A 19,937-nucleotide genomic window follows, 5' to 3' on the forward strand; every position below is an offset into this window, starting at 1 on the left:
TTAAATAACAAAAGGATTTGTTAAAAACCAAATATTTATTAACAGAGCAAAGCATTCAAATCTGGGACCAAAGCAGGGATTAAGAAGTTTATGTGCATTTTATTAACAAATGATAGTATATACTGAACATCTTTTACTATTATTATTACTATCGCAGCTGCTGCTACTACTACTACTACTACTCATACTTCTATCACTACTATTATAATCACTACTATTTATTTATTTTTAACATTTTAAAAAACATTTTTAACACTTAAAAATTAAGTTTAAATTCTCTCTCCCTCCCTTCAGCTCTTTCCCTACCCATTTACAATCATCTCACTTCCTCCTTACAACTATATTATCCTCATTTTGCATATGGTGAAACTGAGACAGAGGTTGGGTGGCTTGCCCAGGGTCTGAGGACAGATTTGAATTTAGTTCTTGCTGACTCCAGCCACAGAGCTCTACTTTGCTACCTAACTGTATAGAAAAAAATAACATTTCTTTCATTTCCTTTTATTGTTTAATTTGTTCCAAATGAACAGATAGGTATTTTCTCTTTTTCTGTCTTGTCTCCTCTTGAAAAAAACAAACAGGGAAAAGTAAACTCAAGTGAAAATCTGGTCAAGTAACACCAGTTAGTTAAAAAATAGCCCCGTCTAAAATAAATATCAAAATTCTCTTAACTGTTCAGCACATACTATCGTCTGTTGGCGACTGGCACATAAACTTGCTAATTTCTGCTTTGTTTCTTTTTTTGCTCTACTGATTAATATCGTTCGTTTATGCTTAACCTCTATATGTTCCCTTCTGGCTATTTGTGAGTCACAAACAAAAGATATGAAGTTCTGACGGGATTAACCAGTAAAATCAATCAAACAGAGTGTCAAATCATTTTTTTTTAAATGGCAGCCTTCTCTTGATGAATTTGAGTGATCAGGCTAATTGGGAGCTTTAGATATCATGGTTTATATCAGCATTGCCAGGAGTACATAAAGAATGACAGCTATTTGGTAAAGCTGATTCATTGCCTAGATTTTATGATCTCAGTATTAGGATGTTCCTAGTTATTTAAATTACTATCGACTTTGCTTCCTCATATAGCCTGTTCTTGGGAGTTCATTTCATTCTAATCTGTATTTTTATGATTATAGGGGATCAATATTGTGGTGGGCGATTACAAAGACCAATAGGTTCCTTTAAAACACCCAACTGGCCAGATCGGGATTACCCTGCAGGGGTCACTTGTTTATGGCATATTATAGCTCCAAAGAATCAGGTAAGATTTATTTTTCATAATGTAGAATTTTTTAAAATGTAGAAAAAAGTTTACAAAAATGAAGAATCTTCATAACATTTAAATTATCATAGAATCACAGAATTTGAAAGTTAGGAGGACTTTAGCAACCATGTAGTCTAAACCACCTATAAAGAAATGCTCACAAAATGGTTGAAAAGTGGTCATCCAGTCCCTGACTGAAGACCTCCAAGAATGAGGAGCTGTCTTTAGACAACTCATTCCACTTTTGAAAATTTCAATTGTTAGGAAATGTTTTCTAATACTGAGCCTTAATTTACCTCTTAGAAATTCCCACAAATTATTCCTCCTGGAACAAATGGAAAAAGTGTGACCTCTTCTCTACTTAACAATCTTTCAGAGGCTTTGGAAAGGCTTCAGGCAGCTAGGTGGCACTGTGGGGAGAGCCCTGGGTCTTGGCATCAGGAAGACCTGAGTTCACATGCAGGTTCAGTCACTTCTTATTTAAGTCATTTTTTTCTAACAAGGAAATAGAGGTAGAGGGGAATAACCTGTTTTTGAAAAAGTCATGATGCCCCCCTTGAAATCATCATTTCCTTTTTTTTTTTTTTGCAAGGCAAATGGGGGTTGTGTGGCTTGCCCAAGGCCACACAGCTAGGTAATTACTAAGTGTCTAAGGCTGGATTTGAACTCAGGTAATCCTGACTCCAAAGCCGGTGCTTTATCCACTACACCACCTAGCTGCCCCACCATTTCCTTTTTCTAGAGATTCTTCAACTATCTTTTTAATGATCTGTTCTAGAATCTTCATAGGAGTTGTAATTAAACTACTTATAGACCTGTTGTTTCTAGACTCTGTTCTCTTCCGTTTTTGAAAATTAAGATATTTACCCTTTTTCAATATCTTTCAATATCTTTGACAGTGGCTTGTGCACAGATGTTCCTAGTTCAAAGGTGAAGTTCAACTGAGCCAGGAGAATTGAATTCATCAGCTGGTTGTTTTTTTAAATTATCTCCTTCCCCATGTTGAATATTCATTTTCTTTTAATCCACTATTCTAGAAAGTTGTAGATGTATATTCAATCCAAATATTCAAATGGTTCTTTGATGCTATTGATTCAGATGTTCTCTCCAACAAGGCAGAACCTATTCCCATCCATGCTTGCTTCTCCTATGTGACTCTTGTCCATTTTCTCCCATAAATTTGTCATAGGGGATCCACCAAACATGCTAAAGAACTTCTCTTGATATTCAGAAAATGCACATGCTGCAATAATTCCATTGCTTTTCTTAAGAACTCTTGAACATTGAAAAGGCAGTAATAAGAAATTAAATTTATATAACATAGAAATATTGTATATGTTTCAGAGGGAAGAAAGAAGAGATTAATCTAGCCTCTTCTCCAAGGAACACTTTAATTCCTGCAAGAAGGGAAATCAGAATGTTAGGGTCAGGGATAACTGCTTTGCTCCCTTCAGAGAATTATATCTATTCGCTCCTTTAAATCTTGTAAATCTAAAGGAATTAACTTTAAGATTCAAGCTAAACTTCTGATAGCTACTTATTATTGGGAAAGGGGAAGGGTCCAAGTTTGATATCTAAGACTTGATCCTCCCTATCACCAAATAAATGCACATTATTGAACTTGAGAGCAAGACAGAAATCAGAGAACATCTATTTATGAGATTATCTGTTACTATTTAATTGCTTTCAATAATGTTCAACTCTTCATGACTCCGTTTTTTTGGGGTCTTCTTAGCAGAAATACTAAAGTGGTTTGACCATTTCTTTCTCCAGCAAATTTTACAGAAAAGGAAACTGAGGCAGACAGGATTAAGTGACTTGCCAGCTAATATGAGTCAAGTCAGATTTCAATTTGGTCTTCCTGACTTCAGGTCCCCCATTTCATCCACTATACCACTTAGGGTACCCTTTGAGAATATTACCAAACAATACAAATTGAACAATAAATTGATTCAGCTCAACCAAGAGAGTCCCAGATCTTCCCCAAAGGGAAATACTCTGAAGTCTCTAGTGTAGGAAGTTGAGAATAATAAGACTGAAGTTCTACAGGTTGGCTTCTTCCTAGAGTCTTTCTCTTCCTTCTTTTGATCTGAAGAGAGGTTGGCATCTCAGTTCTCTCTCAAAGCTAAAAGTCAGAAGATCCCTAGATCCCTCTCCTCTTTTGCTCCTATACTGTCTCACCCTCTCATTCAGATGTGGTGTATTGATCTCCAACAGTGAGGAGAAAAATCTCATACCAATGGGTCTGGGCACTTGGGTTACATTTGTAACTAGAAAGATTCACAAAACAGAAAAGGAGAGAGGATGATTTAATTGGCTTCTATCTGCCTCCCAACAGGATGATTTGGAAGTAAAACCAGTCTCCCCAATCATATTTTCCATATGACTTTTCATTGTTCTTTGGGAGATAATCATTGCATGTATTTCCATTTGTATGGGCATACACTTGGTTTTTTTTAAATCAGTAAAGTTAGGGGCGGCTAGGTGGCGCAGTGGATAAAGCACCGGCCCTGGGGTCAGGAGGAGTACCTGGGTTCAAATACGATCTCAGACTCTTAGTAATTACCTAGCTGTGTGGCCTTGGGCAAGCCACTTAACCTTATTTGCCTTGCAAAAACCTAAAAATAAAATAAAATCAGTAAAGTTAAAGGTTGAATTTTCTAAGACCTGTTTTGATCCTAACAGTGATGCTGTTTTTATTTTAAATATGAGCATACATGAAGTAAAAAGGCTACAGACACATCTTTCTTTTTGTCTTATTCAAGATGGCCCTGCCCAGGATAGGGTCAAGAGTGAAGTCCAAAGTGAAGAGGGAGCTGGAAGTCTTCCATAGCAACAGAAAACAAAACCTTTTTCAGTCATACTCAGAGAGTTAAGTCATACCAAAAAAAAATAAAAATAACCACGATAATAATAATCATCATCATCATCATGATCAAATTCATATAGCAATTTTATGTTTGCAAAACTCTTTGCATATGTTAAGTTATCTCATCCTCATAACAACCTACACCAAATTTTAATCAGAAAAGCCAAGAAGAGCCAAAGGGATTCATTATATCTTTTGAATCAAGATGCTTGACTGATTAGGAAGCATTAAGATCCAAGTGTAGAAACAGAAACCAAGAATGGAGGCTAAAGGAAGGGCCAGCAAACTCTGAAAGGGAGAGATCAACAAAGAAAGGCAACAGGGTATTATAATAAGAATACTGAATTTGGAGCCAGAAGACAGGGATTCAAATCTCACTTCAGCTATTCACAACCTGTGTGACTTTGGACAAATCACTTAATCTCTTAATCTTAATCACTTACACTTAATAAGGAAGTTGGATTTGATCTTTAAGAGCTCTTTCTTGACCTTATTAATATTACTGACAAAGTCAGAACTTGTTCAAAAATATTGTGATAATTTGCCATGTATTCTATGAATTTAGAGTACTAGCTGACTTTTGCCTGGCACTTCCAGAAAGGAAGACTCCAATTCACCTCCATCCTCCTGAACAGGAAGGAACAAGTTATCATCGAAATGAAATCAGGAAAAAAAAAAAAACCAATTCAACCAACTTCTTTTGTTTTGTAAAATCCTTCCAGTTACTAATTTAATGTCCTACTACATAAAACTGCCATCTTTCAATATTCAAGACAATTTTTAAGAAAAGTAATGGAAACCCAAAACCAGAGAGATTTTTTAGTCATCTAGAAGGTTCTATGTGTTAAAGACTGCCATTCAAAATCATCATCCTATGGGTAAATTTGATATGAATTTTTTCTCCTATTTCTAATAATAGTCATAATTATTATTTATCATTAATGTTCTGCTCCACTGCCTCAGGATATGACCTTGGGGCTTCAAAATACAAACTCAAGCAAGTCTTGAAAAAAGGCATCTATTAAATATGCTTCAAGTCTGAACTACTCTGGCCTTGGTCCACTGCCAAACATGATTGGAGTTGGCTACCCTAGGAATGACATTTTAGCCCCAGTAATTTATGAAGCAGACTATTTAGGCATAGAGAAGGGGTGATATGCACCAGTCAAGAGAGAATAGAATAGAATTTGCATTCTAGAAAAATCACATTTCTTCAAAATATGAAAATAACAAAGTATGATAGACAAATAGTGATAAATAAGGAAGAACAGCTAATGATGCATCAACATCACAAAAGAGTAGACTACATTTTTTTTCAAAAAGGAAGAAAGAAAAGCCAGATCACATATGAGTCACCCTGAAATCATTTAAAAGTGTGTTTTTCATATACAAGATGTTGTACAAGTTCTGTGCAGAAAGATTGATTCCTAGCTCCTAATAGTAAATTGATTTCTGACATTGATTAATTCATTGATTATTCAAGTTTGTATGCTTTCTGGAAATCTAACTTTGCTTCCATATTTAAGATGGAAAAAGGAGTCAAAACATTCTAGTTTCTAAATGTAGAAGCAAACAAACCTACCTTGTAGGATCTGAAATATACATATTATTTCTATGGAGACTATTGCTGGGTTGTTTAGTGAATTCTTCAAAACTGGTCCCTTGTCATCTTATCAGATGTACCTTGGCATTAATATTGAGATATACTTCCTAATATTAATCTCAATACTTTTATTAATGAACAATTCAAGCCATCATAACACTGATGTTAATCATTGGTTTTCAGGTAATGATCTGGAGACCCCTGAGACACTTTCAGAAAGTTAAAACTATTTTCATAATAATACCTAAGCTTAATTTTTAAAATGGCAAATATGAATAATATAAATGAAAGCTCTTTGGAAGGATCTTCAATAATTTTTAGGGGTCTAAAGAGGTCTCAAGACTGAAAAGTTTGAGAATCATTATTTTTGATGATATTAAACAAAAGCTTTTTTCACAATCCTAAAATTCATTTTTGTTTTAATATCAAAAATTTCCAATTTATTAATGAATACTACTATTTTATAATCTACCCTACAAGATTTTATACTTTTTATTATTGTAGTATTATTAATGAATACTGCAAGTTTTTATAAATTAAAATTACATTTCAGAAAATATAATTTGAGTTGTTATATGAATAATCCTTTGAAATTTAATTGGTCACATTTTCACTCTGTTGCAGGTTTAAATATTCTAAGATAACCCAGTTCCTGGGCTATTAAATTCTATTCACAATATATTTCAGAATTTTTTTACTATTCTCTTTTTAGTAAAATTCTACTTCCTTTTGTGTCTTTATATCCAGTTTATACACTTTTATTTTGTTAATGTAATTTTTGGCTAGGATCTCTTGACTTTTTAATCTTCAGAGAAGTCTTTGAAATCACTGGGAACTCTGTTCAGAAATATATGATGGAAAACCTGAGTGTTGAATAATTTAGGAGCACTCTTTCATCCTAAGAAATCTATGGGATGTTTCCTGTGTTTAGAATCTCACTGAAAGAAAGACCCTTTTCCTGCCCTCTTCTTTTATCCCTTCTAAAGCATTTCTCCCATCACCTCCAAATGGGAATGTGTAGTAAATTTCAAAGTTAATTTTTAATGGCCCATTATCTTTAATAGCAAACATAATTTTACTCATAATGATTGAGAAGTCATCGTGTACAAATAAACCCAAAACATTAATATACTATGAGGCAATCTTATAAATTAGTCATTTGCCCTCCTCTGTCCAGTCATACCCAGGGATGGGGTATCAAAAGAACCTGACTGCCTTTCAGGTCCAAACACAGAGAAGAGTTTAACTTCACTTTGGATCTAGGTCATCTAGATGACATAGTCAATAGACTGTCGGGAAGTCAGGAAGACCTGAGTTCAAATACAGCCTCAGACACTTTTTTTTATGACCCTAGGCAAGTCATATAGCTGTTTGCCTCAGTTTCCTCATCTGTAAAATGAGTTGGAGAAGGAAATGACAAACCATTCCAGTATCTCTGCCAATAAACTACAAATGGGGTCACAAGAACCACATTAACAAGAAGATATGCAAAACAAGACGAGAGAGTTAAGGCCAAGAAATTCTTAGATCTTTGATAGTCTACCTCTCTAAGTCTCAGTTTTTTCATCTCTGAAATGGACATAATAATAATTTGCACCAGAGAGGTCAAACAATGGGCCAAAACAGATTAAAATGCAATTGGAAACCATTTAATAAAAAATAAAAACAATAGAACATAGATAGTGCTAATATGTGATTTTTTTTTATTTTTTGCAAGGCAATGGGATTAAGTGACTTGCCTAAGGTCACACAGCTCAGTAATTATTATACATCTGAGACAGATTTGAACTCCAGTTCTCTATCTACTGTGCCACCTAGCTGCCCCTAATATGTGGTATTCTAAGTCAGTTTGCAGCCTTCAGAACTTCCAAAAAAGTTTAGGGACCCTTGGGGTCTATTTGAGTTTGACACCAGTGTTAGATACCACCATCTTCTCAGTTTGTTATGAGCAAAACATTTTGTAAACCATAAAGCAGGTGTGTCCAACTTGGAACTCCCCCCATGCTCACTTGCTTGTGTGGGTTGCCAGGTTTTCATGAAAAGGTATTGAATTCTGTATGCAATCCTGGAGGGTTTATATTAGGCAACGCAGCCCAGAATAACTAAAAGACTAGACCACCCCTGCCATAAAGCCTATGTGAATGGGAGTTATTTTCAAAATGTTGAAATATTGTTTAAATTCTTTTTAACGTTTTCCTCACTCCTTCCTCACTCCTTTTTTTTTTTTGTGAGCTGCCAAAGTGGGGATAAATGCTCTATCACAAACAAGTAAATTCTGGTTTTCAGAGTAGGTCAATCAATATTTATTAGCCCTTAATGGGTGCCAGAAACTCTTCAATACAAAGTAAGGAAGGAAGAACATTATCCTAGCTTTCATGGTTTAATAGGACAGACGAAATGCAAACAAGGCTAAATGGAATTCCAAGTAAGTCCCTGGAACTCTTTTGTGTCTTTCATGTACAAGATGTCCAAGTTCTATGCAGACAGGTTGATTCCTAACTCCTAACAGTTTTTAAGGAATTCTGATATTGATTATTTCATCGTTTATTCAAGTTTATGTGCTTTATTATGTTTACTGTAACTGCTTCCCTTCTGGAGGCATTGCACAGTGACATAAGCTGCCATCTTTGACCTGGGTCCTATAACTTCTCCCCTACTTCATACTTATGTAACAAATACAGAATGAGCTATAAGATCAAATTATGTTTGGTAGAGCACTTGTTTTTTAAAAAGTTCATTCTTGGGGCGGCTAGGTGGCGCAGTGGATAGAGCACCGGCCCTGGAGTCAGGAGTACCCGAGTTCAAATCCAGCCTTAGACACTTAGTAATTACCTAGCTGTGTGGCCTTGGGCAAGCCACTTAACCCCATTGCCTAGCAAAAACCTAAAAAAACCCATTCATTTTTATTTTTTCAAATAAAAATATTTTAAAAATAATCTGACCCTCCCATTGCCTCTCCAATTGAGCAAATTAAACAAAATAATCACCCTCCCAAAAAAGGTTAACAAATTCCCATATTAGTCACATCTGAATATCTATCTATATATAGATAAATATAGATATAACTTTCTGCATATTAAGTTGATTATTTTTCTATCAGGAGGTAACTGTCCCATTTCATCTTCATTCTTTTGGACTTATGGCTTATCATTGTACAAATTAATTATAATGTCTTCTAAAGTGGTTTTTCTAAGTAATGTTCTTATCACTCTCTAGATTGTTCTCCTTCTGCTCTCTTTGCTCAGCTTTGGCTCTTTGGGATCTTCCCAGTGATCTCAGAAGCTGCCCATTTTATTGTTTTCTTGGCAAAATAATATCCTATTATATTCAAACCACAATTAGTACCACATTTCCGAGACCCTAGCTACTGAACTCTTTCTACTTTCTGTTGGAAAGGAGAGTGTCCAGGGAAAGGCCATGGGTAAATGTGGGCATCAGACATCATGACATTGACTTTTTGCAAGATACTATGTTGAACACTTTAAGGGATAAAATAATGGATGAGATATAATCCTTGCCCTCTGAGACCTTGCAAAGTATGCCTCCCCCCCATCGCAACAGGTCCACTATATTTTCTTAAAGTACACCTTCTTCTTCTTGCTGTCTAATCCATTTTTCTCTGTTCCTTCTACTTTATTTATTGTTGAAGAACCTTGATCTCTTACAACCTCCCACAATGACTCCCTAGCATCAAGTGATTGGATTCCCTGGCCATTGCATTCATTTTTTGTCCTTGAAATAGACCCAGGAGCCAATCTCCCCTTTCTTCTAGCCTGATATCGAGTGGAATCCAGAATCCATGTTTCTTGAATTACAAACTAGTAAAGTTCTTGCCTTCTACATCACCCATTATACTTTCCATGTGGATCAAATGAGGCCATATTTGTAAAGTATTTAATACAAAATAGAAATACTTGTCTCCTCTTTTTCTCTCTCCTCTAGAGGATTTCTTGAGTGACATCTATAGATCCACTTTTCTATCTCTACATCAACTTAACCTGTCTCTGCCTTTTAGTGAAAAGCATTTTCCCATTTCCACCTTTCCTGTGCCGTAGTTTTATTTCACACAAATTATTTGTCCAATCCATTCTCCAGACAGGAAGGTCACTTTCACAGGGACTATTAATGTATGGGATTCAATGACAGCAGAACTATGGAAGATTAATACAGATAAAAACAGGTAGAGACAGCATCTTGTCTATAAGAATAACCCTTACACTTCAGAGCTCGGAGCACGTAAATTTAGCAAACAGCTATGATGGCAACATGCCTGATTCCTATGCAGTTAATGGTCTGACTCTAAAGGTCCCTTGAACCTTCCCTAATAGGAACCCTACATTTGTCTCCCTTGATTCCTGCATTAGTCCAATGCAACCTCACTCTTTGAGACCCATTAGCACTCTCCAAGCAATCCTGCCTTTGAAAAGTCAATGCCTCCCCCCATCCATCCACAAAATCTTACACGTTTCCACAGGTTATAGTCCTCACAACCTCTTGTTCAACATTCCCCAAAGGAGAGGAAGAAATTCTTAAGTACTTTCCTTCCCTTTCTTACCCATTTGCCATAGCGACATTATAGCACTGATGAAGACAGCCTTTGTCCCTACTGGAGTAGCTCCTAATTGAAACCACCAAGCTTAGTTGGCCACTCTCAAAAGAGAAAGGAAGTGACTGGGCACTAATTAGAATGCCCCCCTCTCTCCAAACTCCAAATCTCCAAATATTTGGCTTAGAATACCAGAGATAGTTTTCTCACAGATTGAAAAAAGAGTAGTTTCAGATTACTCCTATCAAACTATGCCTTAGACCCCACTTCTACAAATCCCTATTAACCAAGATCAGCAGATCTTGGTGGGCATAATAAGAGTACTAGTCAGGAAGACATGAGTTCAAATCTGGATTCAAACTTGGTCACTGTATGACCCTGAGCAAGTCACTTAACCCTGTTTGCCTCAGTGTCCTTATCTGAAAAGTGCGCTGGAGACATCCTATCACTCCAGTATCTTTACTAAGAAAACTCCAAATGGGGTCACAGAGTCAGACATCTCTGACAATGACTGCATAACAAAAACCCATCGATGGCTTGACACCATTGATGATAGCAGAAAGCCCCTCCTGGATAACCTAAGATATGACAGACCTTTGAAGATGGAGTACAGGTGAAAATTGCCACCAGACTGATTGGGTCCCTGAGCCAGTTCAGGACTCGGGAATGAAACAACAAGAAGTCACATTTCTATAATATTAAACGGGTTATGAAATGGCTTCTTCACAACACCCTATGGAGATATTAGTGCATATATTATCTCCATTTGCCAGACTGGGAAGCAGAGGGTCAGAGATGGTGACTTTCTCCAGGTCACAAGCTAGTAACTATCACAGTTAGGAAACAAGTTCATGTCTCTGGGACTCTTTGTCCAACATTCTTTTCTACCAGACCACAACTAACTACTTCAATCCATTCCAGGCAGTGAGTCATGACTTAGCTTGGAACAAGGCCACTCTAATGGACTAATTTGTCAAGCAGCTTATAGATTTGATTAAGTATGAACTCACAAGAGAGGAAGTGAATACATCGTTGCCCACTCTGTTTAGGTAGTTATCTCACTACAGATAATAGGTTTTACATTTGTCTCCCAGGAATTGTCCTTGGAGCTGTGTCTTACCCTTTGCCCCAGTCAAACTTCCATAAATGATCTATAGGAATCAAATTCAAAGAGAAGACATTCTCTCCTATTCATCTTTTCCTGCTGGTTTCCTTCAAATCTCAGCTTGGCCCTACCTCCTACAAGAAGCCTTTCTCTGTTCTCTTTAATCTTAGTGTCTTCAGGTCCAGAGCTCTATCTTTGCTACCCTATGAGGCCATTAACTGAAGGTTTCTAACTCATCTCTCCTCATTTCAAATCCTGTCCTCTTTCCACTGGACCTTGGTGATTTGTGATTGGAACATCCCTAAGAGCCTTGGGGAGATCCCATTGTAGGGGGAAGGTATGTGGATGTCACTGTCAGACAGCTTGGAGTTAGCACAAAGTTGGAGAATACATAATCAACCCCTGGTTCTGAGAGCTCCAGACCTGACCCCCAGATACATGTCCTGTTTCCTGGATCTTCTTTTAAGAAAACCTGTACTAGTCCCCTCTTCTTTTCTCTTGGAGGAATTTTCTTGGTATGATTCAGTCCTTAGTTATATTCCATCCTCAAAATGCCATCAAGCATCTGTGGTCCCACCCCATTGTCCCACAGCAGGTAATGCTTGGTAGTGGTATTGCTTCACCATGTCACAATGCCTTTTGTAGGCACACTTCAAAAAAGGGAGTGATTCTTTAGCCTTGACCTATGTAAGTGGACCCAATACACACTCTAATATAAAGACAATTTCTCTTCTGGACACATATACAATTCTTTCCATATAGGGATTTGAACTATCACACATGCATCCTTTGAGACAGTATGACAAAGTAGATAGATAATACACTAGACTTCAAGTCAGGAAGACTTGAGTTCAAATCCTGCCTCGGACACTTACCAGATGTGGATCTGATCCTCCTGTTTCCTTCTCTGTAAAATGTGGATTATCTTGGCACCAATCTCGCCTTCAGGAGATATAGGTTGAGAATTGGCTGCAGTCAGGAAGATGTGAATTCCAATCCTGCCTCAGACACTTACTATATGACCCTGGGCAAGTTACTTAAGCTCTATCTGCCTCAATTTCTTTGTCAGTCAAATGAGGATACCAACAGCACCTAACTTTCCAAGGTTAATATGACTATCAAATGAGAGAATATTTCTAAAGTGCTTTTCAGACCTGAAAGTGCTTTATAAATGCTCATGGAATTATGAGTCAGAGTTACTAACTGTTCTTTGTCAGTGAAGCAAAGCTTCAGGTCTTCATCACCCAGAATCTTCAAGAAGAGTTGAGGAGGAACGTTGTACAGGAGGTTCCATTCATCCATGGGTTAGACTAGGTGCCCTCTGAGGTCAAGTCAAATTACTTCTGATCATGCTTCTTTAAGTATAAGGAACTGTGTGCTTCATGCTTCATCCTGAATCCACTGTTTTCTTCCCTAGTGCTAGAATCTGATTGATATTCTCTGTATATCTACCACCTTGGTTCTTCTCTCATATATCCCCCCTTTTTTAGAACTTCTAACATCTTGGTTTTTATTTTGACATACTCCAGAATCATCTGCAATCATCTTGAGCCATACCTGGAGAGTAAGGCTAGTGACTTTGCCCAGTTCTCCCCCACTTAAATCCAGTTCACTTGCATATCTTGGCATCACCTTCCTAAAGTCATGGTCTTCAAGAATGAGGGTGTCTAGGTGGTGCAGTGGATAGAGCACCAGCCCTGGAGTCAGGAGTACCTGAGTTCAAATTCAGCCTCAGACACTTAACAATTACCTAGCTGTGTGGCCTTGGGCAAACCACTTAACCCCATTGCCTAGCAAAAACTAAAAAAAAAAAACCAACTAAAAAAAAGAATGAAGGATAAACAACCATATCAATCGCTATCCTGACTATAGTGGGGGAATACTGAAAACTGACTAACTGCCTTGCTTCTGATAGCTCTCTATTGACCCATTGACTCCTTGTGGTACTGGGGTTCCTAGGATCATGATGGAGCAGTGTTATTCATTGTCTCTGCAAAGGTCAGAACATGCAATGAGTGGGGGCTAAAAGAAGACAGAGCTCAGCTATGGTTTAAGAATTGTGTAACAATTAGAGTTATCCAAAAAATGGAACAGATTCCCTTGCTATTTGCAAGGGAATTACAATTTTTGCATTTGGAAGAGATCAAAGGGTAGGTGACCACTTTTCCCAGAGGTTTCAATAATTCAAAAGACAATTAAGTTTTGTAATGTCAAAAATACTGTGTGTAGATGCTGAGAATGCAAAGATGAATAATGGCAGTCTCAGCCTTCAAAGAACTTAAGGCTTAATAGAGATGTCCATGTATAAGGTATCAGCATTGGACTTAACCACTAAAATCCTTTTCAGCTCTCGGATCCTATCATTATTTATTTCAGTCCATCAAGAAGCTTTTATTAAGAGCGTTATGCTAAGTCCTGGAGATACAAAGAGAGACAAAAAATAGTCCCTACCATCAAGAAACTCAGTCTAATAGGGAAGAGAACATGCAATTATGAACAAATTAGACTTATCAATGAAAAATTGAAGATGATCTCAGAGGAAAGAGACTAAGACTCGATACAATGGCTTCTTGTACAAGATTTTAGGTGAGGTTTGAAGGAAGCAGGTAAGTCAAGAGAAGGTAGAGAGGAGAGAGAGAGGCAGATATGACAGACAGCCAAAGAAAATGGCGTCAGGTGAAATGAACAGCAAGGGGGCCAGTGTATCTGGTTCACAGAAATCTTGGGAGATTGAATGGAAGGAAGTAGAAAGGTAGAAAAAACTCAAAAGGTAGAAAGGGGTCAGGGCTGGAATATAAATTTTAATTCTGGGGTCCCAATCAAAAAATTGTAAAAGGGTCTCTGTAATTCGTTAATTGCACTTTGAACATATAACCAATGTCAAGGAAAGAATCCCAATTTATATGCTCCCTGCCTGCTAATGCTCACAATGCAGGGGAATGACCTTGGACAATATGTGTATATGTATGATATTCCTTTGGGGAAAATGAAGGTGAGATAGAATTTCATTTGTTCACTAGAACTACATTTTTCAGTGCTTTTACCACACCACGAACTAAATAAGACACATGAGTCTAATACCACATTGAAAAGGAAATGAATCCCTGTATTCTGTGTTAACTGCAGTTGGAGTGACCTTCTGGAATGATTAAAAATTTAAGAGAATGAATACAATAAAGCTGTTAGCCAAATCAGAAAGTTCATGAAATTAAATAAGCATGACTGAAAGGGGGCAGCTAGGTGGTGCAGCGGATAGAGCACAGGCTGTGGAGTCAGGAGTACCTGAGTTCAAATACAGCCTCAGACACTTAATAATTACCTAGCTGTGTGGCCTTGGGCAAGCCACTTAACCCCATTGCCTTGCAAAAACCTTAAAAAAAAGCATGACTGAAAGGGAAAAGATCTAAAAAGGAAGAAAAGGAATTTCAAAAAACATTGCATTTCAGAGGAGTCTCATGCTGAGCCTAGAGATGGAAAGAGAGGTTTATGAGAAGCATACAGCATTGTTCATATCTGTTAACTTTCTCTAATTATCTGCAGGTAATAGAGGTCAAGTTTGAGAAGTTTGATGTGGAACAAGATAACTATTGCAGATATGATTATGTGGCTATATTCAATGGGGGAGAAATCAATGATGCTAAAAGAATTGGAAAGTATTGTGGAGATAGACCACCTGCGTAAGTCTTTTTTATTTATCATCCTCTACATGACCTGAAGCTTATATTAGCTAATATTAACTATAAGCTAAGATTAAATTAACTTTATTGAGTTGGCTAAATTTTAACAAAGCAGAATTCTTTACAATGTGCACAACTTGCTTCTCCATGAATGGCATTTATTGAAGGATTTGAGAATATGTAAAAATACGATGTGACTCTAAGGAGTTTAGCTTTTACTCTGAAATCTTGTTTACATAAGTAATTTGCCCTGAAGTCTTGCCTTTATCAATAATTCAAAGATGAATCAGCCTTGTTTAGATGAACATCTATGGGGGTGGTTCCTGTACCAGGGGGTTCTTGTAAGGGCTTTTCTAAGACCCTTAAATTGAAAATTCTGTGTCCTTCTCTGGGGGGGTAAATTCAAATTCTGAGCCCTAAGTCTAATAACAATTATAGTTCACATTGACATAGCACTTAAAGATTTGCAAAGTGTTATCTCATTTTATATTCACTACAATCCTATGAGGCAGGTGCCAGCAATTTCTCCATTTATAGATGAGGAAACTAAACCAAAGAGAAGTTAAATAGTTTGTTCAGAATCACACAACTTGTGACTATCCAAGGCAGGTTTCCAACATGGATCTTTTTGAGCCCAAGTCAAACACTCTCCTTTGTTCTGACTAGTACAAGAACAAGGCAGCCAAGAGGTGCAGGAGTTAGGAAGATGGGTATAATAGCACCTAATTTCCTAGATTTGGTGTGAAGATCAAATGAAATAGTAATTATAAAGCACTTATCACGGTGCCTAAAATCTAGCAAACACTGAATGCTAGCATCATTATCATCACACCACCACCATCATCATCATTGTTAATGACTTTCAGCTGTGTTACAGTAGATAAGCGTGCTGGACTTAAGAGTCAGGAAGACTCATCTAATTAAGTTCAAATCTAGCCCCAGACTCTGACTAGCTGTATGACCTTGGGCAACTCACTTAACCGTGTTTGCCCAATTCCCTCATCTGTAAAATGAGCTGAAAAAGGAAATAGCAAACCACTTCAGTACCTTTGCCAAGACAATCTCAAATGGTGTTCCAGAGAATTGGACACAAGTGAAAAATGATTTAGCAATAACAATAACATTAGCTATGTGACCCTGAGCCAGTCACTTAATCTTTGTTTGCCTCATTTTCCTCATTTTTCCTATAAAATGGGGATAATAAAAGCCTATCACCCAGAGTCAGGACGAGGATCAAATGAGATGATCATTGAAAAATTCTTAGCACACAAGTCTTATATCCGTGTTAATTATGATGTTGATCTTGATGCTGATGCTGCTCCTCTTGATGCTGTTGATGACAACTATATTGTAGGGTTAGCGGCGGCAAGATCATTATTTCTCAGGTAGCTAAATGGTGCAGTGGATAGAACATCGATCCTAGAATCAGGAGGACTTGAGTTCAGATTCAGTCTCAGATACTTGATATTTACCGGTTGTATATCCTTGGACAAGTCACTTCTCCCCGATTGCCTCGCATCCAGGCCCATCTCCAGTCGTCCTGATCCATATCTGGCCACTGGATTCAGATGGCTCTGGAAGAGGAAGCGATGCTGGTGACTTAGCACAGTACTCCCTCCCCCCACACCCAAATTCAATTCCCATGCATGTGGTAGCATCACCTCCCTGATGTCATAGTCTTCTTCATGAACAAAAGGTAAACATAATTACTGAGGGAACTGAACATCAGAGACATTAAATACAAGTCAAATCCAGCTCTTCCAAGTGGGGGTCTGGCACTTTTCTGACTGTACATCCTCTTATGAGTTCCCAACTGTAGAGCCTAATGGGCAAGTTCCCACAGCATTTCTGCTTGAGTACTTTTATACAGAATAATATTACTTTGTCTCTTGGACTTTCCTACAGAGTTGAGTATTTTTGCTTAACTCTCCCTCTGTTCAGACTAGACCTCAGAGTCATGGAGGTCCAAACTAGATGGTAGCATTTTTCTCTCCTGAATTATTTCTGCTCATTAGTGAGGTATTCACAATAGCAAAGCATTAGCAATAAGGAGAGTTCACTTGGGCGCCTTCTTCACTGGTAAATGTATGTATCAGTAATTGTCTTAAGCCAGAGTCAAATGCCATCTGCTTCTCATGTGGGTGCCTGTTGTGGTGCACATTGTAACATTGGCAAGCGAAAAGACTTCTTGGCCCACGACCTCAATTTGTCAGGGAAAAAAAGCCCAAGTCAAAGTCATACCTTCTTTCTTCCCAATTACCTGACAATAATTTGAAGGTGGAATTCTTGATCCTCATGAAATATATGCCACTCTGAGTCCCCTCTAATTCAAAACTCTTAAAACAGCAAGGGGAGGAAAAAGTCTTCCTTGCAGTGATAATTACAATATTCCATGAGAAGTTTTAGCTTCAGAATATTTGCCTCTAAAATTATAGTACCAAGGATGAAGCCTGGCCTAAAAAAGAGGGCAATAAAGAATCACAGTAATTATACCATCATACCCAGGATGCTGGCTGAGAAAGGGCTCAAGGTTTTCATTGTTTTGCAAAGCACATCTTTTCAGCTGTTCTCTCACTTAAACAAAGGAGCTCTATTTAGAACCTTAGGGTAGGACTGTAGGTGTGAGGATCAAAGAATATAATATTTGTTCAAGTATATTGTAACCATATTATTACTACCCCACATCTAATAACAAAAGTAGGAAGCTGTCTTTCTGTCTCCCACAAAGCTTCTTAGTTTAAATTTTCAAAGAAACCAACATCACAATTTATTGTTGCTGTTGTTCAATTGATCAGTCTTGTCTGACTCTTCATGACCCCATTTGGGATTTTCTTGACAAAGATCCTGAAATGATTTGCTATTTCCTTCTCCAGTTCATTTTACAGGTGAGGAACAAGGCAAGCAGGGTTAAGTGACCTGCACAGGGTCACACAGCTAGTAAGAATCTGAGACTGGAATCAAACTCAGGTCTTCCTGACTCCAAGTGTATGGGGTGTTCCAGAAGGACTAGTATCCCTGGTGTGAGGGCTTGCCAAACTCATTCCCCTTTGGTATCTACCTGATTCATCTAATTCTCACCCGTGATTCTAAGAAGCTGAAGAGTGTGCTGTGGCTACAGCCCAGTAACCAGTTCTAAATCCATCGATGAGTTAGAGGAATATCTACCCCAAGCATACAAGGGCTTCTGCCTGTGGAATGGGTGATGAGAACAATTTGTTCAAATGGTCTTGAAGGTGGCTGAAGAAGACACCATGGAGTACTTAGAGCTTAGTTAGGCATCAAAGACACCAAGGTCATCCACTACACCCTAGTCAGCACCAGTTATCCAATTTTAGTCCTACCACTGGACTTCAATAATTCAAGTAGAGAGAGTGAAGCTGACAACCATATGCAACTCTGCCTCACTTAAATCCAATTCATGAGCGAATCAAGACTATTTCATGATGTGATGTCATTGGTCCTCTTCAAAAATGACTGATAAACAACAGAAGACTCTATCCATTATGTCATCTAGCTGCTTCTTTTGTATATTTTATTTCTTCATGATATGTTTGTGAATAGAACATTATGTACACATGCACATACGGAAATATAATATTCCACGATAGTATCTTTGCCAAGAAACTCCCATTCTTGAGAAGAATCAGATATAATTGGAATGACTTAGCAGAAACAACAAAAAGTATATGTATCTATGCATATATTATATATACATTTATAAACATTTTTTACATATTCTACCCCATTTCTCAGATGGAACATCTATTTTCTTTAGAGGAGGTAGCATTTTGGCAAATTAGTCTGAGTCTGGGAGGACATCAAAACAACTATCAGGTTAAACATTCCCTCTAAAGTTTAGTTTGTATATGATTCATTTACTCTATAAACCCTTTCAACTCTATTCTAGTCATCACCTGCCAAGAATTCCAATTTCTAAATTAGTAGAACCCAAATCAATAAAAATTTTCAATATTTATGTTTATATATTTATCCAACATATCTGAATATTTCAAGCAAATGAATCATTTGATTTACATAATGCCAAGCAGCTGTTTTGATGTGTATGTTTTTACTAAGTCAATTCAATGATCACTTATTAAGAACTTACTTACCAGACCCTATGCCAGAGCACTCAAAAAACTTATAAGTGAATGGACACACAAAAGTAAGCTGGAATGCAAAGTAAGGAGGCATGAGGATATATATCCAACATGGGAGCATGATGTTCCATGAAGCTTAAACCAAAGAAAGCAGCTTATGGAAATTGGAGAGTTACTTCCATTGTGCTGACTATGGGCTGCCATTTTGAATACTTTGGCTGATGGCATTACTCAATTCAGAGGAGCCACAATGATGATGCTGATGATGGGTATGGTAATTATAATGATAATAACAGCATTTTTATGTTGCATTAAAGTCTGTAAAGAAATTTACAATCATATTATTTCATAAAGTATCTAATCTGTTCAATTAAGTGACTCATTTTGACTCATTGTTTTTCCCTGAATTGATCATATTTAAAATTTCTTTTGGGAAATAAACCAATAGCTCTGATGGGATGTGGATTCACTGTTTATATTTACAATGAGAAAGTTCTTATACTTACTTCTTATTTAAATATCTTATTATTGCTCCTATTGTATGATCATTTCAGTTATGTCCAACTCTTTATGACCCCATTTTAGGCAAAAATATTAGAGGAGTTTGTCACTTCTTTTTCCAGCTTATTTTACAGATAAGAAAATTGAGGCATAGAGGGTTAAGTGATTTGTCCAGGGTCACACAGCTAAAAAGTACCTGCAGCCACATTTGTACTCATCTTCCTGACTCTAGGTCCAGTACTTATCCACTGTACCACCTAGCTGTTCCC

General features: G+C 37.3%; 1 protein-coding gene across 1 annotated transcript in view; it reads left to right on the forward strand.

Moving 5' to 3' along the window:
- PCOLCE2 (procollagen C-endopeptidase enhancer 2) overlaps positions 1-19,937 on the forward strand; it is an 82,212-nt gene that overhangs the window by 40,629 nt on the left and 21,646 nt on the right. The window contains exons 4-5 of the mRNA XM_074191151.1: positions 1,140-1,264; positions 14,931-15,067. Coding sequence (XP_074047252.1) covers positions 1,140-1,264; positions 14,931-15,067 — 262 coding nt within the window. The remainder of the gene's footprint in view (positions 1-1,139; positions 1,265-14,930; positions 15,068-19,937) is intronic.

The sequence above is a fragment of the Macrotis lagotis genome, chromosome 6 (genome assembly GCF_037893015.1).
Source record: "Macrotis lagotis isolate mMagLag1 chromosome 6, bilby.v1.9.chrom.fasta, whole genome shotgun sequence".
Lineage (NCBI taxonomy): Eukaryota > Metazoa > Chordata > Mammalia > Peramelemorphia > Peramelidae > Macrotis > Macrotis lagotis.